At 40.8% G+C, this 27,516-nt stretch overlaps 1 protein-coding gene across 13 annotated transcripts in view; it reads left to right on the top strand.

Moving 5' to 3' along the window:
• akt3a (v-akt murine thymoma viral oncogene homolog 3a) overlaps window positions 1–27,516 on the top strand; it is a 594,281-nt gene that overhangs the window by 262,662 nt on the left and 304,103 nt on the right. For all 13 annotated transcript variants that reach the window (XM_072512671.1, XM_072512686.1, XM_072512765.1 and 10 more), the window contains one exon: window positions 24,525–24,636. In XM_072512671.1, coding sequence (XP_072368772.1) covers window positions 24,525–24,636 — 112 coding nt within the window. The remainder of the gene's footprint in view (window positions 1–24,524; window positions 24,637–27,516) is intronic.

The raw sequence follows: 27,516 nt of genomic DNA, 5'->3' as shown, positions 1-27,516 counted from the left end.
GTTTATAAGTATAATTTGGAAGATTTGGAATAGAAGACTTTAAAGTGTGTTTTTGAGGGAGGAGTTTGGAAATGCTTATGACAATCATCTGGGGGAATTCTGAGGAGGAAACCATAGACATTCACTTCGGTTCAGAGAGGAGTGTGTCTTACCACAGTCATCATGTGTGCCTAAATGGGACTTTTTGTGTCAGAGACTTGCAGTTTATGTTGTACTTTGTAATCGGTGTTAATTCTCAAACCTGTTTGTAACTGTTAAGGTAAGTGGGGAGTAAAGGCATATTGCATCATCTAATTTTTTCACGTTAATGTTTTTTTCCCTGTTAAAACTGATTAGCGATCCTGTGACTCTGTTCCTTCATATTTATTTTTTTTAAGTTACGATCTTTTGAGCTAGGGTTCTAGTCTGGGATCTTCCCGTTCAGTTATAACATGAATTAGGTTTGTAACATTGCAGAGTGGGTACAGCACAGAAGGAAGACATTCAGTGCATCCTGACTGTGCTGGCTCTCCAGTTCCACTCCCTGGCTAATTTGTGCCCTGGACATTCTTCCTTTTCAGATTATAATCCAATTCCCTTTTAATGGATTGATTGAACGTGCCTCCACCACACACTTGGGCAGTACATTACCGACTCCAACCACTCGCTGTGTAAAATAGTTTTTCCAATATCATCATTGCTGCTTCTGCCAATTATCTTCTTTCTGTGGCCTCTTGTTCTCGATTCTTGCAACAATGGAAACTGTTTTTCCCCATCCGTCATGACTCCTATGATTTTGCATACCTCCATCAAATTTCTCAACCACATTTCTTAAAAGAAAACTGTCCCAAACCCTCCAATAGATCTTTGTAACTTGTTATTTGTTCCTGGAACCATTTATATGAAACGTTTTGGCGCGCACTCTAATTCCTTCACATCATTCCTAAATTGTCTCCCAAAATGGACACATTTCAGTCCGAACCAGTGTTCTATACAAGTTTAACATAACCTGCCACCTTAAATGACTTATACACATATACACCCAGGCCCTGTACCCATTATTTAATATTGTCTCTCTGCTTTCTTGCCACCAAAATTAATCATTTTCTATACCTCCTGGTGTTAATTTTCAGATGCTATCTGTTTTCCACCAACTTGTGTTTGTACTTTTGAAGTTCTACACTACCCTCCTCACTCTTTCAAAGTTTTACATCCTCTGCAAATTTTGAAATGGTGCCCTGTACTCTACAGTCAATGTCATTAATATATATCAGGAAGAGCAAGGATCCTAACACCGACCTCTGGGTAACAACATTCCAAACTTTCCTCCAATCCGAAAGCATTCATTAAACCGCTATACACATTAAACCACTATTCTTTTTTTTTTTTTGTCAATCAATTACGTATCCATGTTGTCACTGTCCCTTTTATAACTTTGTTCAGACATCTGTTGCACAAGCCCCCTGGTAGTCCACATACCTAACATCAATAGCATTACCCTCGTCGTCTCCCAAATTATAATTTCTAAAACCTTCTCCAGGACTGAGGTTAATATGCCTTGCCTGTATGGACATACAAAAATACAGCTGGGAAAGACAATTGTCCCATCAGATGCAACCCAACAGTCATGTGCAACATTGACCTATACTTCCTAAACATAAACACTCTTTGGAGATGCGTAAAGTCCTGAGAAATTTTTCTTCAATTACTAAAATTGTCATTGATCCATCAATTATTTTAATAATTTTAACCTGTACTTATCCTCCAAAACTGGATGCGTCATGCTCTCTTGGGAGATTCATGCTCACCCCATGCTTCTATAATCTGTTGCTCTTTTTAACTTTAGTCTATTTGCTCTGTTTAGGTCACCTTTGCTCATGAGTCGCCAGGTATCTTTATGATACCGCCACGTGGTTCAAGTTCAGGTTATGATTAATAACACAGCACACCGCTTAGTAAGGATTAAAACAACGGTCATTTATTGTATACAACAAGCAATATTAATACCCTAATACTACTATTTATATAACAAACCTATCACTACTGGCCAATACTTAACTTAGGAAGAGCCCACCAGGTCAGGGCAACGAATGGCTTGTCCAATCAAACCTGGCCCGCGGGATTCAAAAGGCTGCTACAGGTCGGTGGCTAGGTGTCTCTACCGGATAGCGATCGTTGGATTCAAACTTACGATACACGGTGGCTGGTCTTGCGAAGGTCTTGAGCAGGCGAAGATGAGAGAGAGCGATCTGAACTTGGACCTTTGCTTTTATAGGGCCCAGGGGCTTCCCGCCTCCCGGGGCGGCCCTTGACCCTGAGTCCCAAGTGATTGGATTCTGTCCCCAATCTCTGGGGTCGATGTGTCCAATGGTGAGGCGATTCCTCGATCGGGGGGTGGTCGCTCACCTGTCTTTGTTTCGGCCACTGCAGGCGCCGACAGGTCTGGCCCGGTATTCAATTGCTAATATGTTGCAATTGTTCCCGGGGATAGCCAATTTAACTGTGGATGTCTGAGTAGATTAGGTGTAAACAGTCCTGAATGCAACTGCGGATACCTGGGTTGATGGGCTGTTGATAGTCCTGAGTATCTATCTGGGCTACGTTCCCAGAGCTGAATATGCAAACCTGTCTGCAGCTGCCTGCTTGTGTCTTCTTGGCTGCTTTTCCCAGCAGTCTTTCGGGTTAGCCATTTTAAACTGGGTTTTGGCCAGATTAATCGGAACGCAGCCATTTTACATGGCTACAAATCTTCTTGAGAAGGATGATTCTTGGGTGAGAGCGAAGTGGAAATGCATCATGACATCCAACCTATCCCATTGCCTGAAGATTTTATATGGATACTCCCAGATCCTTATCCATCTCACATAATCCATCTGATTGGATCAAATCTCATATGAACATATGAATTGGGAACAAGAATAGGCCACTTGGCCCCTCAAACCCTCTAGCCATTCAGTAAGGTCATGGCTGATCTAACCATAACTTTAAATCCCATATTCCTGCCTACCGTGATAACCTTTCAGCCCCTTGTTAATCAAGAATCTATCCAGCTCAGCCTTAAAAATATTGAAAGACTCTGCTTCCACTACCTTTTGAGGAAAATAGTTATACAAACTCACGCCCCTCCGAGAGAATCTCCTAATCTCTGTCTTAAATGAGTGATCCCTTATTTTTAAACCGTGATCCCTGGTTCTAGATTCTCTGATAAAGAGGAAACATCCACTCCACATCCACCCTGTTAATACCACTCAAGATCTTAAAGGTTTTGATCAAGACGTTCCTTTCTCTTGTCAAGATGAGAGATATTCGGAACTTGGGTCCAGAAATGGGGGTGCAAGGAGTAGCAGGCTATTTAAGGGTTGAACAAACTGAAGGAAAATACTGCTAACCTGGACACAAAGGGATACGCCCACACCTGGCTAAGTCACAGTCGCATCAGACATAAATCCGTTAGGGAATGCATAAGGTGATTCACCCAAGATCCATTGTCTTTCGGGGCATCCCTGCATTACCAGCCATTATCCTAATACATAGAAAATAGGTGCAGGAGTAGGCCATTCGGCCCTTTGGGTCTGCACCACAATTCAATATGATTGATCATGCAAATTCAATATCCCACTCTCACTTTCTCTCCATACCCTTTGATTCCTTTAGTCGCAAGGGCCAAGTCCAGCTCCCTCTTGAATATGTCCAACAAACTGGCCCCAACAGCTTTTTGTGGTACAAAATTCTACAAGTTCACAACTCTTGAGGGAAGAGGTTCTTCCTCAACTCAGTCCTGAATGGCTTACCCCTTATTCTTAGGCTGTGACTCCTAGTCCTGGGCATCCCCAACATCAGGAAGACTCTTACGGAGTCTGATGACCCATTTGTCCATCAATGGAAGGTAGCTGCATGTTCATGACAGCGCTCTGGTCTTTTGTGAAATGGGAGTAGGCAATCAAGCAGCCCAATTGCGGTTGATAAGTTCCGATCTGGTCATTCCAGAGGTGGGCTTTTGTTTGAAGGGTTGGCTTGGAGAGACAGAATCAATTTGGAAAAGGAAGAAGGATGCAAGCAGCCATGGAAAGAGGTCATGGAAAAAATGCCGCAGAGAAGGTTTTCGAAAAGGGTTCTGAATGAATGTCCCTAATAGATAAAGAATGGTTCCGAAATTCAAGTGTTATGTTGTACCTGTAAAATCTCAGATACTTTGACCAGTATATCAATCAAAGTTTTACGCAAAGTTGCAAGATGGACAAAAAACAAACACAAGTAAAGGTTCAATAGGTTTATTAATATTACTACTATTGACCCTTAAATTACACACACCAAACAAGAGGATACCCAGATTCAAGTATGCTACCCGCAGAGATAGCTTGTTAGGCTATGGATCTGATTGCTGGAATTCTTCTGGACTGTCTTCACGGTAGCATAGTGGTTAGCACAGTTGCTTCACAGCTCCAGGGTCCCAGGATTGATTCTCGGCTTGGGTCACTGTCTGTGCGGAATCTGCACGTTCTCCCCGTGTCTGCGTGGGTTTCCTTGGGGTGCTCCGGTGTCCTCCCACGGTCCAAAGATATGCAGGTTAGGTGGATTGGCCATGATAAATTGCCTTTAGTGTCCAAAAAAGGTGAGGTGGGGTTACAGGGATAGGGTGGAGGTTTGGGCTTAAGTTGGGTGCACTTTCCAAGAGCCGGTGCAGACTCGATGGGCCAAATGGCCTCCTTCTGCACTGTAAATTCTATGATTCAAAAAGATGGTTTTCGTTGGCAGTCGCTTCCTTGCTTCCTTCCTTCCTTCCGGTCTGGTCAAGGTCATCTGGTCAAGCTCACCTTGCACACACTTGATGGATTCATACTTGACATTGTCATACATCTGCATAGGAAGTACTTGAGGCATAAAATTAGGGAGTTCTTAATCAGTGATTGTTCTGTTTGCTATTTTTGTCAGAACTTAGTGTTTATAAAGTGCTGGTCTGTAATGGAAAATTCCTTTAGGCTGTGCATACACATTGCCTATATTTTCATTGATGATCTCACAATATCTTCTCCTCAAGACATCATAAACGTGACAATTCAGCAGACTATATAAGAGACACAAGTTTTTCTCTTCAGTCAGGATTACCAGTTACACCCAGTGCAGTTTCTATCACCGATCCCATTTTAAATAAGCTTTCTACCATGTAGTTCTTCAGCTTAATAGCAGCCAGAAGCATGCTGTACGATGGAAGATTATTTGAGACCTTTGTAATTAAATAATTTGCACAGCAGTTCTGATCTATGGCATGAAATGGAAATTTAGAACTACGTCAATAGGTCGATGATCCCTTTAAAGTACGGGATCAAGCAGTAAACTTTGAATTCCTGTGGAAAAACCCGTCAATCAAAATAACCAAATTCACCGAATGACATTCCTCAAATTAAGAAATTATCCATAATTTCAATTTTTAATTTTTACTTTAACATCAATCAGACTCAATGTAAATTAAACACTAATTATCAGGCAAACAATATTTCAAATTAAAAAGGTAAATTTCATTTTAAAAAATAAATCAAACTTACAAAGCTATAAGCTCCCTCATCACTCCCCGTACGTTTGGCACCATGTGCAGCTCCAACATTCTTTAACTTGGCTTCCAGTGCATAAGATCTCTCACTTTCCCACTCAATCAATTTGGGCTTCGAGTTGCATTTACTGGTAGCCATATTCCATTTGAGATTCCCTGTTACGATTAATTTTAAATAAGACTGACTCCTTTCGCTCTCGCGCTCACTCTCTTTTTCACGCTCGCTCTCTTCGCTCTCGCTTTCTCTGTCGCTCTCTTTCGCTCTCGCTTTCTCTTTCGCTCTCGCTTTCTCTTTCGCTCTCGCTTTCTCTTTCGCTCTCGCTTTCTCTTTCCCTCTCGCTTTCTCTTTCCCTCTCGCTTTCTCTTTCGCTCTCGCTTTCTCTTTCGCTCTCGCTTTCTCTTTCCCTCTCGCTTTCTCTTTCCCTCTCGCTTTCTCTTTCGCTCTCGCTTTTTCGCTTTCTCTTTCCCTCTCGCTTTCTCTTTCCCTCTCACTCTCTCACTCTCACTCTCACTCTCCCTTTCGCTCTCGCTCTCGCTCTCTTTTTTGCTCTCGCTCTCTTGCTCTCACTCTCGTGCTTGCTCTCACTCTCGTGCTTGCTCTCACTCTCGTGCTTGCTCTCACTCTCGTGCTTGCTCTCACTCTCGTGCTTGCTCTCACTCTCGTGCTTGCTCTCATTCTCGTGCTTGCTCTCACTCTCGTGCTTGCTCTCACTCTCGTGCTTGCTCTCACTCTCGTGCTTGCTCTCACTCTCGTGCTTGCTCTCACTCTCGTGCTTGCTCTCACTCTCGTGCTTGCTCTCACTCGTGCTTGCTCTCACACTCGTGCTTGCTCTCACACTCGTGCTTGCTCTCACACTCGTGCTTGCTCTCACACTCGTGCTTGCTCTCACACTCGTGCTTGCTCTCACACTCGTGCTTGCTCTCACACTCGTGCTTGCTCTCACACTCGTGCTTGCTCTCACACTCGTGCTTGCTCTCACTCTCGTGCTTGCTCTCACTCTCGTGCTTGCTCTCACTCTCGTGCTTGCTCTCACTCTCGTGCTTGCTCTCACTCTCGTGCTTGCTCTCACTCTCGTGCTTGCTCTCACTCTCGTGCTTGCTCTCACTCTCGTGCTTGCTCTCACTCTCGTGCTTGCTCTCACTCTCGTGCTTGCTCTCACTCTCACTCTCGTGCTTGCTCTCACTCTCACTCTCGTGCTTGCTCTCACTCTCACTCTCGTGCTTGCTCTCACTCTCGTGCTTGCTCTCACTCTCGTGCTTGCTCTCACTCTCGTGCTCACTCTTTCGTGCTCGCTCTCACTCGCTGTCTTTCGCTCTTATGCTCTCGCTCTCTTTTGTGCACGCTCTCTTGCTCACGCGCTCTCTGTTTCGGTCTCGTGCACACTCTCTCTCATGCGCCCTCTCTCAAGCATGCTCGGTCTCGCGTGCTCACTCGTTCCTTTTCATTTCTCTAGTTTCCTTAAGTAGTTGAACTTTAGATTTCTGGCATCTGATTTCTTGACCATTACTCCATAGTATAGATTTTCCTGTAGCAAGGCTCAGAGATGTTCCCTATTTAGCCTTTTATACCCAGCTACTTCTAGCAAGGCTGAGAGAGCTTCCTTCTCTCTCACTAACCATCTCCAACTGCATTCAAATTAACTAAAATTAAAAGCTTTTCTACTTTACAAAGCCTCAGTTGCTAAGCAACCACGGCTGGTTTATTTACTCTTCACAACATAGCCTTCTCTAAGCATAATAGAAACACAGTTGGAACTTGACCATCCGCCACACATACAACCACCTATGTCCGGCATGAAACTAACTACAGGTTCTACCCTTCTGGTCACCAAAACATTAAATTAATTTCATTTAAAACTATATCTTATTTCTACTGTTTACCAATACAAATATAAATTCCTTAAAGCTACTATCATGTGAGAGTACCTTTAAGAACTGGGTGTTTATCAAATAGCTGTAGTGGATGTACCTTTAAGAAATTAGTGTTTATCAAATAGCTGCCGTGATCAGACCAGAAGACATAGGAGCGGAAGTAAGGCCATTCGGCCCATCGAGTCCACTCCACCATTCAATCATGGCTGATTTCAACTCCATTTACCCGCTCTCTCTCCATAGCCCTTAATTCCTCGAGAAATCAAGAATTTATCAACTTCTGTCTTAAAGACACTCAACGTCCCGGCCTCCACCGCCCTCTGTGGCAATGAATTCCACAGACCCACCACTCTGGCTGAAGAAATATCTCCTCATCTCTGTTCTAAAGTGACTCCCCTTTATTCTAAGGCTGTGCCCCCGGGTCCTAGTCTCCCCTACTAATGGAAACAACTTCCCTACGTCCACCCTATCTAAGCCATTCATTATCTTGGAAGTTTCTATTAGATCTCCCCTCAACCTCCTAAACTCCAGTGAATATAATCCCAGGATCCTCAGATGTTCATCGTATGTTAGGCCTACCATTCCTGGGATCATCCGTGTGAATCTACGCTGGACCCGCTCCAGTGCCAGTATGTCCTTCCTGAGGTGTGGGGCCCAAAATTGCTCACAGTATTCTAAATGGGGCCTAACTAATGCTTTATAAGGCTTCAGCAGTACATCCCTGCTTTTATATTCCAAGCCTCTTGAGATGAATGACAACATTGCATTTGCTTTCTTAATTACGGACTCAACCTGCAAGTTTACCTTGAGAGAATCCTGGACTAGGACTCCCAAGTCCCTTTGCACTTCAGCATTATGAATTTTGTCACCGTTTAGAAAATAGTCCATGCCTCTATTCTTTTTTCCAAAGTGCAAGACCTCGCACTTGCCCACGTTGAATTTCATCAGCCATTTCTTGGACCACTCTCCTAAACTGTCCAAATCTTTCTGCAGCCTCCCCACCTCCTACATACTACCTGCCCCTCCACCTATCTTTGTATCATCGGCAAACTTAGCCAGAATGCCCCCAGTCCCGTCATCTAGATTGTTAATATATATAGAGAACAGCTGTGGCCCCAACACTGAACCCTGCGGGACACCACTCGTCACCGGTTGCCATTCCGAAAAAGAACTTTTTATCCCAACTCTCTGCCTTCTGCCTGCCAGCCAATCGTCAATCCATGTTAGTACCTTGCCTCGAATACCATGGGCCCTTATTTTACTCAGCAGTCTCCCGTGAGGCACCTTATCAAAGGCCTTTTGGACGTCAAGATAGATAACATCCATTGGCTCTCCTTGGTCTAACCTACTTGTTATCTCTTCAAAGAACTCTTAACAGGTTTGTCAGGCACAACCTCCTCTTACTAAATCCATGCTAACTTGTCCTAATCCGACCCTGCACTTCCAAGAATTTAGAAATCTCATCCTTAACAATGGATTCTAGAATCTTGCCAACAACCGAGGTTAGGCTAATTGGCCTATAATTTTCCATCTTTTTCCTTGTTCCCTTCTTGAACAGGGGGGTTACAACAGTGATTTTCCAATCCTCTGGTACTTTCCCTGACTCCAGTGACTTTTGAAAGATCATAACTAACGCCTCTACTATTTCTTCAGCTATCTCCTTTAGAACTCTAGCATGTAGCCCATCTGGGCCTGGAGATTTATCAATTTTTAGACCTCTTAGTTTCTCTAGCACTTTCTCCTTTGTGATGGCTACCATATTCAACTCTGCCCCCTGATTCTCCGGAATTGGTGGGATATTACTCATGTCTTCTACTGTGAAGACTGACGCAAAGTACTTATTTAGTTCCTCAGCTATTTCCTTGTCTCCCATCACTAGATTACCAGCGTCATTTTGGAGCGGCCCAATGTCTACTTTTGCCTCCCGTTTGTTTTTAATGTATTTTAAGAAACTTTTACTATCATTCCTAATGTTACTGGCTAGCCTACCTTCATAATTGGTCCTCTCTTTCCTTATTTCTCTCTTTGTTATCCTCTGTTTGTTTTTGTAGCCTTCCCAATCTTCTGACTTCCCACTACTCTTTGCCACATTATAGGCTTTCTCTTTTGCTTTGATGCATTCCCTAACTTCCTTTGTCAGCCATGGCTGCCTAATCCCCCCTCTGATAACCTTTCTTTTCTTTGGGATGAACCTCTGTACTGTGTCCTCAATTACTCCCAGAATCTCCTGCCATTGCTGTTCTACTGTCTTTCCCACTAGGCTCTGCTCGCAGTCGATTTTCGTCAGTTCCTCCCTCATGCCCCTGTAGTTACCATTATTTAACTGTAACACCTTTACATCTGATTCTACCTTTCTTTCAAAGTGGAGATTGAATTCTACCATATTATGATCACTGCCTCTAAGTGTTCCCTTACTTTAAGATCTTTAATCACGTCTGGCTCATTACATAACACTAAGTCCAGAATGGCCTGTCCCCTCGGGCTCCATCACAAGCTGTTCCAAAAAGCCCTCCTGTAAACATTCAATGAATTTCCTTTCCTTGGGTCCACTGGCAGCATTATTTACCCAGTCCACCTGCATATTGGAGTCCCCCATGATCACTGTGACCTTGCCTTTCTGACATGCACTTTCTATTTTGTGATGTCAGAGTGTGGGTGGAGCTGGGGTGGCTGTCTTTCACTTTCGTTTTTGAGCAGGCAGTGACCGTGTGTTTTAGTTTCGTTTTCAGAGCTGGATAGCTGCAGGAAAAGCAAGCAGCTGCATAATGATCTCTCTCGACAAGCTACAGACCGTCTTCAGCTCATTTGAGGATTTCAAAGTAATACCTGTTTCTGTAGAGAATTTAAACCTGCTGTCTTTCTTTGAAACGGGTTTAATATATGGATATTGTTAGGAAAGTTATGTATAGAATATTGTACCTGTGGGGATTATTAGTGTTGATAGTTGTTGAGATGTTTACTGTGGGTTTATAAAGTGTTAACTGGATTCATAAATAAACATGGTTTTGTTTTAAAAGTACTTTAGAGCTCTGTTGCATCACACCTGTAAACTAGGCCCCTGTGCTCTGCATAACCACAATCTAATAAACGTAGCGGGTCAGGTGAACTACATGATACACTTTGGGGTTCTCTAAACCCTGGCCCATAACAATACATTTGTTTTCCAACACAAAGACAGTTCATAATGCTCTCCGGTTCCTCCTCATTTAGCTTCCTTAAGGTGTTGTTTCTGCGTGCCACTTTCGCCAGTACTTTGCTGTGATCTTTGAAGCTTTGAATGTGATTTAATACCAACGTATGTTAAATCCTTATTTTGCATCTCTGTTCTTAAGGTGAAAAGAACTGATCCATGTCCTTTCAGGATTGGCCAGCAAATGATTAATCACGGAGTAATTTGTAGCTCAGCTAGTGTATTGTCAAGGGACTTCTCTACTGTATTGAAGGATTGGTCCTGAGATGCTATGCATAGGCCATCAGCATAGAGGAAACTTCTGGCATGTGGATGAGTGGGCTGGTTATTGGTATGAACATTGAACTGCAAGGGTGCAACACTACTTGGAGGTGAACTATTTTTCTGTCTCTGCTATCTGCTTCTCTTGTCATTTAGGCGTCACCAAAGAAATGTCTGTTGGCCAGCATGCTTGCATAACAAATTGACTGACTGATATTCCATATAACCGTTATACAAGAACCCAATGATTGGCTATGTAAAATACAACCGATAAATCCACAAAGGTTATACCTATTGTTAGACCTATCTTGTAGCTAACCTCCAGTAATTGGATGAGATTTAGAAGTTGGCGTGCGTCAAGATACCCCTGGTCTGAGTCCCACTTGTTCAGGAATGAGTCATTCTTGTACAAAGGGAACCAAGCGCTGCAACCTAGCTTGAATTCTCTGCTTTCCAGGTTGCCATATTTTGCCACACATAAAGCAAAGATGACTGTATGCACCTTTTTCAGCAAGGAGAATGTCATGAAGCTCTAACCAAAAAAAACATCTAGAACAACATAAATGTTACATTTCTTTTACTTAATATTTAGATAATGAAGTGAATAGTAGTACTAATATATGTTTAGTTAGCTAGTACATAATTGTTATTCTCCCTTGCCTGTCAACTATCACAGCTACCTGGCCTGACTATCTTTGAGCCTTCAACAAATTCTTTGATTTGAAAAGCACAGATTCATTAATACTTTTAACAGGAGACCAAAAAACATTTGTACCTCAATTTGGCTTCTCCCTCCGACATCTGTCTCAGACAAACCGACCATTTGACTCCATAATTAGGTTAAACGAGCTATGCTTATTATATCTAATGTGACTTATAAATATATTTATAGTTAAATAGTATAGTAAATACCATTATTATAAATTAACTTATCCCCAAGTTTAACTACCACATCTTCTTTGACATTTTAATGTTCAAGGAAGTTAACTAGGACTCTTTAATTGGAAGTAAAAGCTTACCATTCTTCAGAAATGTTTTGTTTTTCAATGTGTTAATTATTGAGTTGGGTTTTGCTGTGAGCAGCAAACGAGTCGTGTCTGTTGTTAAATCGGCATTTACTCATAAACTTTCTTCGGGATTTTACGAGGCAGATAATTGACACCTAAATGCTACAAAACTCTCTGCTGTTATTGGCTCTGATTACTCCCTTAACTAAAGACTGAAGAATCCTAGTCAGCACCAGTAAATGTCAGTTTAGTGAATTTAATGTCAAATGAGGTACTGAATGTATATGCAATGGAAAAAAAGATAGCATTGAGGGAAGAAGATGAAAGAATTTCCAATAATTAAAAACTGAAGGAATTAGACTCCAGACTTGTACAAGTTAGTTTTCAGTGCCAGAGAGGTTGTTTGACAGTAATTAGAACCGTAGAAAAGTTTTGGTGCAGAATGAAGCCATTCAGCGCATCACATCACTCATTTTAATATCACTTTCCATGGTGTTGCAAGTTTTAGCACTTCCTCCTGTCCCCTCTAACCCTTCTACCAATCACCTTGAACCTATGCTGTCTGGAAAGTTTCCCCCCCCCCCCCCCCCCCCCCCCCCCCAAGCTAGGGTCACCAGGTCTTTCCTGTCTACCCTATCTAGGCCCCTCATAACATTGTATATCCCAATTAGATCATTCCTCGGCCTCCTTTGTTCTAAGGAAAACAGCCCAAGCTTGCCCAACCTTTTCTCACAGCTGCAGTTTTCAGGCCCTGGTAACATACTTGTAAATTTCCTCTGTACTCTCTCCTGAGCAGTTATGTCGTCCTCCTCCTGTAATGTGGTGACCAGAACTCTGTACACAATTCCAGCTCTGCCCTAACCAGTGTTTTCTATCATTCCAGCATTAAAGCCCTGCTTTTGTATTCAGTTACCTCATCCAATAAAAGAAAGTGTTCCAATGCTTTCTTTACGACCTTATCCACCTGTCCTGCCATCTCCAGCGCCAGTGGACATGCACTCCAAGGTGTCTCACTAATTAATATACTGGTACTGGGTACTTAAACTGAAATGGCAAGGCCTAACTTTTTAGGGGTGAGTTTAGGCTGCCTCTGTATGAGGAAAGCACAGGAACGTCATGCCTTTCAATATATTTAAATGATGATTCAGATGGCAAGCTGCTGTTTGAGAGTCTTATAAAGGAACATTGCACCTCTGAAAACAACTTTCTTATTTCCATAAGTTTAAGCATTTGGCAGTTGCTATCCGATTTACACATAAATAGTGGTGACAGCTATTAGCCTCACACCATTACTGTCACAGCAAGATCAGGCCTAGTGAATTGGGATGACGTTAACCTGGATCAAGATTTCTTTCCTGCCATATCTTACATTGCTATTTGTTTTGTACTGTGCACCAGGGGCTGGGTAGATGCCTGTCTTTCTTCTCTAACAATATTAACAGTTCAAATCTATCTGATGTAGTTTATCCGTGGTTATTATCCAACCTTATGATGATGAAAATATAATTGTTTTAAATTTACTCAGTTAAGATCACACCTCTGTCAAGTAATGTACTTCCTGATTTGTCAATTATCAAACAGCCCTTTATAATTCTAAATGGTGAAAAACTGGTGCGTTCAATGATTTCTGGGGAAGGAGAAAATTGAGAATAGCTATTTTGCTTCAAACAGCATTACAGAAGGCAATTATACTTTCTAAAAACATCTGTTTGTTTTTCTTAAGCACCTAAAGATGGTAATATGAAAAAAATGGTTTTTTAGGCTACTGTGGTAGTAGGTAAGAAACAAAAACCTTTAAAAGCAAGGGAAAATAGACATTGAGGCTTACTAACAATTTTACATTAAAATGAACACTTCACAATTCTTGATTGTACTAAGGATCTAAAACTCTGGTTCTTAATACATTTGGGGTTAAAATTCCAAAAGTATATTGAACTTGTGCCGACTTTCAATGTCTGTAAGAGTTACATGAAAATGTGTTTTTAAAAGTAAATGCAAGAGGGCAGCACGGTGGCGCAAGTGGTTAGCACGGTTGCCTCACAGCGCCGAGGTCCCAGGTTCGATCCCGGCTCTAGGTCACTGTTTGTGTGGAGTTTGCACATTCTCCCCGTGTTTGCATGGTTTCACCCCCACAACCTAAAGATGTGCAGGGTAGGTGGATTGGCCACGCTAAATTGACCCAAAATTGGAAAAAATTAATTGGATACACTAAATAAATAAAAAAAGAAAAACAAAGGAAAAAGGGGGGGAAAAAAGTAAATGCAAGTATATAAAATAGGAACCCAATGTTCCTAATTTTGCTGCTTTTAACAATATAATTCGAAACACATTCTCCAGTGATGTTGCTATGTTTTGAGTTTTGTCATGGTTCTTCCAAGTCAAGAAGAACAACTGCTTGAATAGATTGCTTCAGATTAGAAATGAGACATTCTCACCATCTTGCACAAACTGTTGTTGTCTTAAATATTGAGATACATTAAGGGAAACAAAACAAAATATTTGATAAGAACAGAAAATTTCTGCAGTCTAATTGTTCATACACTTACTAATGATTGAGTGGCTCTCAAGCTAATTTGGAATTTGAAGCACTGGAATGCCCAAAACCCCATTTGAGTAGTTGACGTCCATTTGCTTGACGACATTGCGACCTTTGCATGGTGGCATGGTGGCATCAAGACATGTATACATTGCATCCCAATATTAATATTAGCAGTTTGAGTTATTTTTAATGCTTTCCCCAGAAGGGACAGCTAATTAAGAAAACATTTTAGTCAAAAAAGTGCTTTCTGCACTCAAACTTTTCCCATTCAGATTTGTACCACGAGGAGGGTGCTTACACTGAGTCTGTAATCTGCAGTACAGGTCTTTAATTCTTTTGGATTGCTGATCCAGTACTATAACCAAGATACGATCATACCCAGTGTGTGCGATGCTGCTGCCATTTACTTATGTTATGTTTTATTTATTGTGAATGGTTTTGGTGAAGGATTTAGCACAACGAGAGGCTATTTTCCTGTGCTACCGTTGGCTCTACATTATAGCTATCTTCTTGTTTCTATGTTCTTTCTAGATGCACTCAGTATAATTTCCCTGCTCCTTCTCTATGCCCTTTCATATTTTTCCGAAATGTTTTCACTGTCTATCCTTCAATAATAATTTGCACAAATATGTTCAGTGCCATAACATTTTTGATTCTTTTTTCCCTCATCTTATTTTTTTAGTATTAATCTTTGGTTTGTGCAACCTTCAACTAAATATCCATTCTCTCTTTCTCAAACTGGACTATGTATTTACTTATTCTAATCTGTCTGTGTTCTCCTGTATCCTTCCAAAAATGATACATGTTCCCACAAAGCACTTCCCCTGATTCCACCATCTTCCTCTTCATTGGGTGCAAACCTTATGTAGCCTTCCAATTTTGGCCTAAGTAATATAATTCAATGTAATCGCCTTGCACCTGTATTCTGTGGTTCTAGGGGTATAGAATTCAAGAATACGTAAACTTATATAGTCCACTGATCATGTCATATTAGGGAACGTGTGCGGTTCTAGTCTCCATACAATAAAAATATGATGCAGAAACATTGGAGAAACAGCCGAGAAAATAATAACGATGGTATCAGAACTGAGATTAAAACTATTGGAGAATAAGGAACAGTTTGGGACTTTCTTTAAAAAAAGAGGTTTTACTGAGACCGGATGGAGTTCTTTAAAATTATGAATGGATTGGACAGGGTAGATCTGAAGATAATGTTTCCACTTGAGGCAATCCAAAACCAGGGACCATAAATATAAAATAGTTATTAATAAAGGAGAAATTTAGACTGTAGAACTTAGTACCACATGAAGTGGTTGAGGAAAATAAATTTGCTTTCAAAAGAAACTAGATGAGTATGTTGAGAGAAAAAGAAACATATGCTGAAAAGCTGAGATAGGGTGGGTGGAAAGGAAGAGAGTCATGTATAGAGTTAGTGCCAGCATGGAGTTGTTGGGCTGAATGGCCCGGAACTATTTTGTGTATTCTAAATATATAAAATTTTGAGTCTCATTTGCCCTGACTTTTTCCACCTAAGATTGAAAAGTCTGTGCTTTGATTTATTTGAGTTCCTCCACTCCATTAATTTTTTTGCCTGTCAGATATGCTAATTCACGTTTACCCATATTTGAACTATAGTTGTTACATACGAGCTGACTAGAATCTGTCCATATCCTGCTGAATTTATTCTTTTCAAATGTTAATATTGGTGCCTATTTCTGAATTGCATAATAAGTTGCTTATTGGTTACGTGTTGAGAATGTTTACTTTTTATGTCGTACCTTTTAACAAAATCTATCCTTGACTACATCAAAGAAATTATCCTGGACTGTCCGACTGTGGTTGAACCAACTAGTGCTTTAACCAGACTTCAAAATTTATACTAAGGGCATAAGAGCATGTGCTGTTGTAACATCTGTTCCAATCCCAAAAGCTTGCAGGTTTTTCCTGAAGCAAAACTTCACCAAGTTTCCGCCTCTTTTGGAACTTCCTTCTAGTCATTTTATTGCCTGAAGCTACCCTTTCATTATAATGTAGAAATTAAAATGCAGAGTTAACTGTGGTTTCCTATTTTTGTTAGGCATGTCCAAGTCAACGGGGAAATATGTGACAAGCTTCTATTCTATAGTTTGTCCAAATGCTCTCTTCGCAACGCATTCATGTCTGTGAATTTTAAGATAAATTTTACCTTCTAATTGTCTTCAACTAAAGCATGGTATGCTCATAAAAAGAAAAACTTACCTTATCAGCTGGAACCAGGCGAAACTACCAAAATCAAATAGAGTAGATTTTCATGGTGGTACTAATTTTGAAACCCAACTACAAATGATTTAACCATCCAAAGCAATTTCTGTTTGTGAGTTCTCTTAAACGCTAATATTCAAATTCAAATCTAGTTCCTGCATTTCTAACATCTGCAATATTTGATGGTTGGGAAAATAAAGGTAGTTTTAAGTGATTCATATTGGTATTGGTAAATTTTAGAAGTAAGGTATAGTTTTATGTGTGTTTAATGTTTCTGTGCCTGGAAGGGTAAAACCTATAGTTAGATTCAAGCTGGACCAAGGTGTTTGTATTTATGGGGGTTGGTTAAGTTCCAACTGTCTCTCTATTCTGCTTAGAGAGGGTTATGGTGTGAGGATTAAATAAAAGGCATAAGTGTGTCGATGTAGCTTAGCAGCTGGGGCCTTCTAAGGTAGAGAAATGCTTTAGTTTTATCTGCTTTTGTATGCAGTTGGCGACAGGATACTGTACCGCAACAATTACTCATTCAAGTCATAGAATCATAGAATTTACAGTGCAGAAGGAGGCCATTCAGCCCATCGAGTCTGCACCGGCTCTTGGAAAGAGCACCCTACCCAAGGTCCACACCTCCACCCTATCCCAATAACCCAGTAACCCCACCCAACACTAAGGGCAATTTTGGACACTATGGGCAATTTAGCATGGCCAATCCACCTAACCCGCACATCTTTGGACTGTGGGAGGAAACCGGAGCACCCGGAGGAAACCCACGCACACACTGGGAGGATGTGCAGACTCCGCACAGACAGTGACACAAGCCGGAAGTCGAGAAGAGATTAAATCAATCGAGGCTTTATTAAGCAAGACTTGTTCGCCAGCAGCTCAGTTACAGAATGCGGCTGCTGCGAGAACTCAAGCTCTTATACTCCGCCTTCAGGGCGGAGCCAGCAGGCGGCAGATCCAACCAGGACCCAGGACCTGTCAGCCAATAGCCTCTCGGCTTCACAGGTACCATACTACCCTTAATACACACCACCACAGACACACCGGGGAGTGGACAGCTTTCAACTCTGCCAGGAGAAGCTGGACAGGACTAGAGATTTGAAAAGATGCATGCTTCCTAAGGAACAAGATCCAATTCAGATAATTGGGACAGAAAGAGTGTTTAAGACGACTGGAGATAAGGGAACAGAGACCAAGGTATTGTTCAGTCGAATTCAATGAAGAATAAGCAAAGAGGTTAAAGAGACAATTGCAGTAACCAAGATTTAATGTGGGGCAGCAGACTTCAGAGGTAGATGAAACGTTTGACGTCATTTTAATATAACCTGGGAATCAAGAGCTAAAACAATTGTGAACAATTTGCACAGCAGCCAAGGCAAATAAATCTTAAAAGACTTGCTGTGAAATCTTGGACTGGATTCTCTGTTAAAAGTGGGCGGAAGCTTTGTTTAAAAGTGTCATTTGGAACACCTGCTCTGGATTTCAGAATGCAAACCACGTAGGGAAAGCATTGTTATTATGAGAGATTTTAAAGTTTGGAAACTTCATTGTGATTGCCATCTGTGGGGATTCTGAGGAGCCATCCACAAACATTCACTTGGGGTATAGAGCGGAGTATGTGTATTTTACCACAGTCATTTTGTGTGTTTAAAAGGGACTTTGGCATAATGAGAGCATTGTAGATTACGATGTACATTGTAATCTGTGTTAATCATAAAACCTTTGTCTAATTGTTAAACTAAGGGAAATAAGGTATTGTAGCACAATCTGATTTTTTTCAAGTTTATTAAATGTTTTTTCTTGTTTTAAAACTAATTCATGGCCTTGTGAGTGGACCTCCGTGTTTTATATTCTTAAAAAAGTAAATGTTATAGGTCTTTGAGCCAGCGTTTCTGTTACGTATTAAAGAACGTCACATGATCTGACGTGACATCATCTGTGTTTTGCACTTCAGTTCTCCATAGATTGTATGAGCAACATCTCCTAATAAACCTCTCATTGTGCTCCATATCTTTTCTCTACGTGGCAATTTGGTTAAAGTGTAGACCTGGGAGCAGGTATCCAGAACAGTGGGAAAAACGGGTGCCATGGATGCATTTGATGAAGACGGAGAGACTTAGAACTCATGAAGAGAGATTTGAACTTTATTTCCTAGCAAGCTAAACACTGGAGGACCTCAATTCGGTAGGGCATAAAACCTTTATGCTGCTGCCAAATTTAGTTCATCCAACAAAGCCAAAAGATAATACCTATAATGAATGAATTAAAACTTTAGAAGAGAATTTCTTGCCAAGACCGCAGTTAATTGCAGAAAGATTTTATTTCCACCGCCATAGTCGGTGAAAACATCTTACAATTTGTAGTGACTTTAAGAAGGTTAGCAAAATACTGCAAATTGGCGGAACACAAGGCAACACCCTTCGTAATAGGCTAGTCTGTGGCCTCCGTGAGGAAGCTGCTTACTGTAAGCGACTTAAATCTCAAAGCAGCTGGATCCATGGATCAAATTCTGAGTGGGTTATGTTATCTAGATGACACTTTCGTCACCAGTTCACATGACCAAGAGCATTTGTAGAACTTGGCAGCTGCACTGAAACATCCACAAATCCATAATATCCCCAGTTAAAAAGGTTATAGTGTGACTTTTTCAAGACATCCATAAACTACCTGGGCCACAACTTCCATCAATAAAGATGGCTTGCATAAGGAGCTGAAAAATATGACCGTGATCTTAGCACCACACCCTCAAAATGCGACACAACTGAGGTTGTTTCTGGGATTACTAAATTATTACGGTAAATTTGTTCTGGACTTAACAACACAATTGAAGCCTTTACACACTGTTATATGCCATACAGGTATGGCACTGGTCAGAAGAATGCAAAGGCGCATATAAATAGGCAAAAGAAGCCTTGCAGTCCGAGCTGTTGTTTATTACAATTCCAAGTTGAAGTTACATCTTGCTTGCGATCCGTTAACCTATGAGGTTGGCGCAGTTGTCTCGCAATGCCTTCAGGATTGCCTTCAGGAAAGGACTGACTGATAGGATTTGCTTCACAAATTCTTACTAGCACAGCAACGAATTACGCTCAGCTAGAAATGCTTTGAGCATCATGTGAGCGGCACAGTGGTTAGCACTGTTGCTTCACAGCACCAGGGACCCAGGTTCGATTCCTGGTTTGGGTCACTGTCTGTGCGGAGTCTGCACGTTCTCCCGTGTCTGCGTGGGATTCCTCTGGGTGCTCTGGTTTCCTCCCACAAGTCCCCAAAAACATGTGGGTGAATTGGACATTCTGAATTCTACCTCTGTACCCGAACAGGCGCCGGAGTGTGGCGACTAGGGGATTTTCACAGTAATTTCATTGCAGTGTTAATGTAAACCTACTTGTGACAATAAAGATTATATTCAGGATATGAAGGTTTCAGCACCATCATTATAGGCAAAACTTGAGTATTCCTGCAGTGTAGAAGGAGGCCATTCAGCCCATCGAGTCTGCCTTGATCCTCTGAAAGAGCACCCTACCTAGGCCCACTCTCCCGCCCTATCCCCATAACCCATTTAACATATTCCTAGTGATTGAGGATGCACACTCTTAAGTGGTGATTATGAAATCCACAATGCCAGAATAAACTATGAAGAAGTTGGATGTAATATTTGCAAGATTGGTAGGCCAGAGCAGGTCTTAAGTGACAATGTAAGTCAGTTCACTTCTAAGGAGTTTGAAGACTACTTAAAAGGAAATGTTATACAGCACGTAAAATCAGCTCTGTACCATCCTGCAGCAAATGGATTGGCTGAGCAACTTTTAGTCATTTAAGCATTGAATCACGGCAGCAAAGCCATGATACATTGTCAAGACACGTGAATAACTACTTGATGTCATACTGGAACACCGCACACAACAACACCGAGTTCACCAGCAATGCTGATTTCCAAAAGGAAGCTAAGGACACAGTTTGACCTTTTGATATCACCTGATACTTCAGAGATTGTCAAACGACAATAGCAAATACAAATTGCTAGGAGAGAACAATACTCTAAAAAGCGAATGTTCACTCAATGAGAGCGAGTGCTAGCAGGAAGCTACACTACAAATGAGAACTGGGTATCTGCATTTATTCAAGCAAAAACAGTCCAATATCATACACCGTAGAGACAGATGATGAGAGATGTCATACTGACCAACTACTAGCTTCACAGAGTGAAATCTCTGAAACGTCTCAATGTTTCCATCGGCAAATTTAAGCGGTAATACTCCTGAACAGAGACTGAACATAGACAAGCTCAGATGCTGTTTCTGAGCTCTTATAGAAACCTATGGGTGGACACTGGATTAACTTCCCAGGTAGTACCACATCCTGAAGGAAAAGAAGATACTTCAAAGGTCTCGATTAGCCATGTTTCAGCATGTTGAGTATAACCCAAAAGAAATAGTTGTCCACCTGAGCAACTGTCTTGTTAAGTTGTGTATATGTAGAGATAATGCAGAAGTGGGTCTGTTGTCAAAATGTTAACAAATGTTGTCGTCAAAATGTTAACAAATGTTGTCGTCAAAATGTTAACAAATGTTGTCGTCAAAATGTTAACAAATGTTGTCGTCAAAATGTTAACAAATGTTGTCGTCTTCAAAACGTTAACAAATGTTGTCGTCAAAATAATAGCAAATGTTGTTGTTGTCAATGTTAACAAATGTCATTGTTGTCAAAACGTTAATTAATGTCGTCGTTGTCAAAACATTAACAAATGTCGTCGTCAAAACGTAAACAAATGTAGTTGTTGTCAAAACGTTAACGAATGTCACCATCGTCATAACGTTAACAAGAGTTCTCGTCAAAACGTTAACAAATGTTGTCGTTGTCAAAACGTTAACAAATGTTGTTGCCGTCAAAACGTTAACAAATGTTGTCGCCGTCAAAACGTTAACAAATGTCACCGTCAAAATGTTAACCAATGTCGTCATCGTCATAACGTTATCAAATGTCATCATCGTCAAAACATTAACAAATGTTGTCGCTGTCAAAATGTTAACAAATGTCATCGTCAAAATGTTAACAAATATCATCGTCGTCATAACGTTAACAAATGATGTCGCCGTCAAAACGTTAACAAATGTCGTCGTCAAAACGTAAACAAATGTAGTTGTTGTCAAAACGTTAACGAATGTCACCATCGTCATAACGTTAACAAGAGTTCTCGTCAAAACGTTAACAAATGTTGTCGTTGTCAAAACGTTAACAAATGTTGTCGCCGTCAAAACGTTAACAAATGTCACCGTCAAAATGTTAACCAATGTCGTCATCGTCATAACGTTAACAAATGTTGTCGCCGTCAAAGCGTTAACAAATGTTGTCGCCGTCAAAGCGTTAACAAATGTTGTCGCCGTCAAAACGTTAACAAATGTCACCGTCAAAATGTTAACGTTATGACGACGATGACATTTGTTAACATTTTGACGATGACATTTGTTAACATTTTGACGATGACATTTGTTAACATTTTGACAGCGACAACATTTGTTAATGTTTTGACGATGATGGCATTTGTTAACGTTATGACGATGACGACATTTGTTAACGTTATGACGACGACGGCATTTGTTAACAAATGTCGTCATCGTCATAACGTTAACAAATGCCATCATCGTCAAAACATTAACAAATGTTGTCGCTGTCAAAATGTTAACAAATGTCATCGTCAAAATGTTAACAAATGTCATCGTCAAAATGTTAACAAATGTCATCGTCAAAATGTTAACAAATGTCATCGTCGTCATAACGTTAACAAATGATGTCGTCGTCATAACGTTAACAAATGTTGTCGTCGTCAAAACATTAACCAATGTTGTCGCCGTCATAACGTTAACAAATGTTGTCGCCGTCAAAACGTTAACAAATGTTGTCGCTGTCAAAATGTTAACAAATGTCATCGTCAAAATGTTAACAAATGTCATCGTCGTCATAACGTTAACAAATGATGTCGCCGTCAAAACGTTAACAAATGTCGCTGTCAAAACGTTAACAAATGTCGCCGTCAAAACGTTAACAAATGGCACCGTCAAAATGTTAACAAATGTCATCGTCACAATGTTAACAAATGTCGTTGTCGTCATAACGTTAACAAATGTAGTCGTTGTCAAAACATTAACAAATGTCGTCGTCGTCATAACGTTAACAAATGTTGTCGTCGTCAAAACATTAACCAATGTTGTCGCCGTCATAACGTTAACAAATGTTGTCGCCGTCAAAACGTTAACAAATGTTGTCGCCGTCAAAATGTTAACAAATGTCGTCGTCAAAACGTTAACAAATGTTATCGTCATCAAAACGTTAACAGACGTGGGCAGCACGGTAGCACAAGTGATTAGCACTGTGGCTTCACAGCGCCAGGGTCCCAGGTTCGATTCCCCGCTGGGTCACTGTCTGTGCGGAGTTTGCACGTTCTCCCCGTGTCTGCGTGGGTTTCCTCCGGGTGCTCCGGTTTCCTCCCACAGTCCAAAGACGTGCAGGTTAGGTGGATTGGCCATGCTAAATTACCCGTAGTGTCCATAAGGGTTGGGAGGGGTTATTGGGTTGCGGGGATAAGGTGGAAGTGAGGGATTGGTGTGGGTCGGTGCAGGCTCGATGGGCCGAATGGCCTCCTTCTGCACTGTATGTTCTATGTAATCTATGTAAAGATGTCATCGTCAAAACGTTAACAGATGTCATTGTCAAAACGTTAACAAATGTGGGCGCCGTCAAAACGTTAACAAATGTTATCGTCATCAAAACGTTAACAGATGTCATCGTCAAAACGTTAACAAATGTCACCGTCAAAATGTTAACAAATGTCGTCGTCGTCATAACGTTAACAAATGTTGTCGCCGTCAAAGCGTTAACAAATGATGTCGCTGTCAAAACGTTAACAAATGGCACCGTCAATGTTAACAAATGTCATCGTCACAATGTTAACAAATGTCGTTGTCGTCATAACGTTAACAAATGTAGTCGTTGTCAAAACGTTAACAAATGTCGTCGTCGTCATAACGTTAACAAATGTTGTCGCCGTCAAAATGTTAACAAATGTCGTCGTCAAAACGTTAACAAATGTTATCGTCATCAAAACGTTAACAGATGTCATCGTCAAAACGTTAACAAATGTGGGCGCCGTCAAAATGTTAACAAATGTCGTCATCAAACGTTAACAAATGTTATCGTCATCAAAACGTTAACAGATGTCGTCGTCAAAACGTTAACAAATGTTATCGTCGTCAAAACTTTAATAAATGGCTTCGTCAAAACGTTAACAAATGTTGTCGCCGTCAAAACGTTAACAAATGTCGCCGTCAAAACGTTAACAAATGTCGCCGTCAAAATATTAACAAATGTCATCGTCAAAATGTTAACAAATGTCGTTGTCGTCATAACGTTTTGACGACGACATTTGTTAACGTTATGACGACAACGACATTTGTTAACGTTTTGATGACAACATTTGTTAACGTTTTGACGACGACAACATTTGTTAACGTTTTGATGACGACATTTGTTAAAAGATAAAAGAAAATGCTGACTTCTAGGACCGATGTGTTTGATAATATACTTTGATCATTTTTGGTATGTCATTAAACACTATTTTGTTAGCTTTGTGTGGATTGCCAACAAATTTAACTATTGGCACTTATTATGAAGTTTTGATAATTTGGCATTGTTTTTAAAATTATGTTGTGTGAGTTATGATCTCGAGTAAACCATTTGTATTGAATACCAAAGACTGGAGTATGGGTCACTGTTCACTATTCAAACTTTTTGACATAATACTGATGTAAGCTAATTAGCATTGTTAACAATGATGTTGAAGGTAATGGCACTGAAGGTAACCGTTAATCTTATAACTGTTTCTTGCAGAATGCCAACTAATGAAAACAGAACGACCAAGACCGAACACGTTTATTATCAGATGCTTGCAATGGACCACCGTCATAGAGAGGACCTTTCATGTAGACACTCCTGAAGAAAGGTGAGTGATACTTAAAATCTTTGTTTGTTGCAGGTCTAATATGTAACAATGATTGTAAAATATGACTGTACTTGGTGTTGTTTTGTTCAAATTGTACTTTGTCTGATAAAGGTAAATCTTAAATTGCCCATGACTACAGGCACAACTGAAATGTTTTTTAAAATAATATATATACTACCAATCTTAGAGGTTTTAAAGTTTTCATGGTAAAGCGATTGTATGCATTCATTTTACAGTTTTTTAAAAAAAATGACTACTAGATAAATTAAATGCAAGTCTGTTGGGTGTCACAGGTTGAGCAGTATTTCTTATGACTGACTGGGTGCCAGAATTATTCAAGTCTGAAGTGACCCTACCATTCTTTCCTGTACAGGCTATTTATACTCATGTTTAACTAGAATACAAAGGGTTTTGGTGCACTGTATACTTTGAGGCATTTGTAACTGCAAGTTAAATGTTGGTATGATCGGGAATGGATTAAGGAGAAGGTGCTGGGGAAACTGAAAGGCCTGAAGGTGGAAAAATCATCCAGAGCAGATAGACTACACCCAAGGGTTCTGAAGGAGATAGCTGAGGAGATTGTGGAGAAATTAGTGGTGATCTTTCAGGAATCGTTGGAGGCAGGGAGGGTCCCAGAGGATTGGAAAATGGCTAATGTGACACCCCTGTTTAAGAAGGCCGGGAGGCAGAAGACAGAAAATTGTAGGCCGATTAGCCTGACTTCAGTTTTTGTTAAGATTTTGGAGTCTATTATTGTGGATAAAATTGCGGAGTAATTAAAGCTGCATGGTAAAGTAGGACTGAGTCAGCATGGATTTGTTAATGGGAAGTCATCCCTGACAAAACTGTTAGAATTCTTTGAGGTGGTAACGAGGAAGTTAGACAAAGGAGAACCAGTGGATGTGATCTATTTGGATTTCCAGAAGGCCTTTGACAAAGTACCGTACAGGAGCCTGCTAAATAAGATAAAAGCCCATGATGTTGGGGTAAGGTATTGGCATGGATAGAGGATTGGCTGACTGGCAGAAGGCAGAGAGCTTGGATAAAAGGGTCCTTTTAAGGAAGACAGCCGGTGACTAGTGATGGTCCATGGGTTAGTGTTGGGACCACAGCTATTCACTGTGTACATTAATGATCTGGAAGAAGGAACTGAGGGCATTGTTGCTATGTTTGCAGATGGCAAAAAGATATCTGGAGGGGCAGGTTGTGTTGAGGGAGCAAAGGCTGCAGAAGGACCTGGACAGGCTAGGAGAGTGGGCTAAGAAGTGGCAGATGGAAAACAATTTAGAAAAGTGTGAGGTTGTGCACTTTGGTAGGAAGAATAGAAGCATAGACTTCTTTCTAAATGGGAAAAGGCCTCCGAAATCAGAAGCACAAAGGGCCTTAGGAGTCGTAATTCAGGATTCTCTTAAGGTTAACATGCAGTTCAGTTGGCAGTTAGGAAGGTAAATGCAATGTTAGCATTCGTGTTGAGAGGGCTAGAATAAAAGACCAGGGATGCACTGTTGAGGCTTTTTGTGAGGGCCACGAAGAATCCAGCACGAGTTTTAAGGATACAAAGTAATAACATTTATTTACAACAGCATATATACATAACAGTAGCAGTAACTTCCCTTGCTACATACTCCTTCCTGCTGGTTCCTGAACTGGCCAGCTTTATTTATACTAGGAGTTTACTAATGGTTTCTCCACCCCCCTCATTGGGGAAGCTCATACTCCCACAGGATTGTGGGATAGTCATTAGTCCCCAGCCAATGGTAAGTAGGCAGGTTATAACAGGCTGTATAAGACTCTGGTCAGATCCCATTTGGAATATTGTGAGCAGTTTTGGGCCCTGTATCTAAGGAAAGATGTGATGGCCTTGGAGAGCGTCAAGAGGAGGTTCACAAGAATGATCTCCAGAATGAAGGACTTGTCATGATGAGCAGTTGAGGACTTGGGGTCTGTATTCAATGGAGTTTAGAAGGATGAGGGTGGATCTCATTGAAACTTACAGAATACTGAGAGGTCGAGATAGAGTGAATGTGGAGAGGATGTTTCCACGAGTAGGATAAACTAGAACCCGAGGGCACAGCCTCAGACTAAAGGGCCGATCCTTTAAAACAGAGATGAGGAGGAATTTCTTCAGCCAGAGGATAGTGAATCTGTGGAACTCATTGCTGCAGAAGGCTGTGGAGGTCAAGTCACTGTCTTTAATACGGAGATAGATCGTTTCTTGATTAATAAGGGGATCAGGGATTATGCAGAAAAGGCAGGAGAATGGGAATGAGAAATATATTAGCCATGATTGAATGGCGGAGCAGACTCGATGGGCCGAATGGTCTAATTCTGCTTCTGTGTCTCATGGTCTCATGGGTTGTCTGAAAGGATAGTGAAAACACTTTCAGTAATAACTTTAAGAAAGGAGCTTGATGCATTTCCTTGAAACGAAAACACTTGCAGGGCTATGTGGAAAAAGCAAGATTGTGGATTAATTCAGTAGCTCTTTGCAAAGAGCCAGGACGGACAAAATGGCCCAAATAACATACAATGTTGTGTGAATGTATGAAATTGTTGATAACTCATTATATTCTGCTGTTGCCCATCAGTGATACATACCTTTTGAAGTGTTGATCTACTTTTCCCAAGAATGCTTATCCTTTGAATATGTCTGCAGAACTGTTCTGTCCCTTGTAATTTCTATCAGTGTCTCAAGTAGCATAAATATTTGTTTAAAATTTAGGCTAGCTTAAAGAATTTGGGGTTTCCTTCTATCAATAATTAGAGATTAAAACGTTTAAAAAGAAATTTGAATTTCCGGTTAATGGCTGAAACGGATGACAGTAAGTTTTCATATTTTTATTGTAACAAATGACTAAAAACACAATGAACAAAATACTG

This window comes from Scyliorhinus torazame, chromosome 1, assembly GCF_047496885.1.
Source record: "Scyliorhinus torazame isolate Kashiwa2021f chromosome 1, sScyTor2.1, whole genome shotgun sequence".
Classification (NCBI taxonomy): Eukaryota; Metazoa; Chordata; class Chondrichthyes; order Carcharhiniformes; family Scyliorhinidae; genus Scyliorhinus; species Scyliorhinus torazame.
The sequence above is the reverse complement of the archived record's forward strand: the minus strand, read 5'-3'. Positions and strand labels throughout refer to the sequence as shown.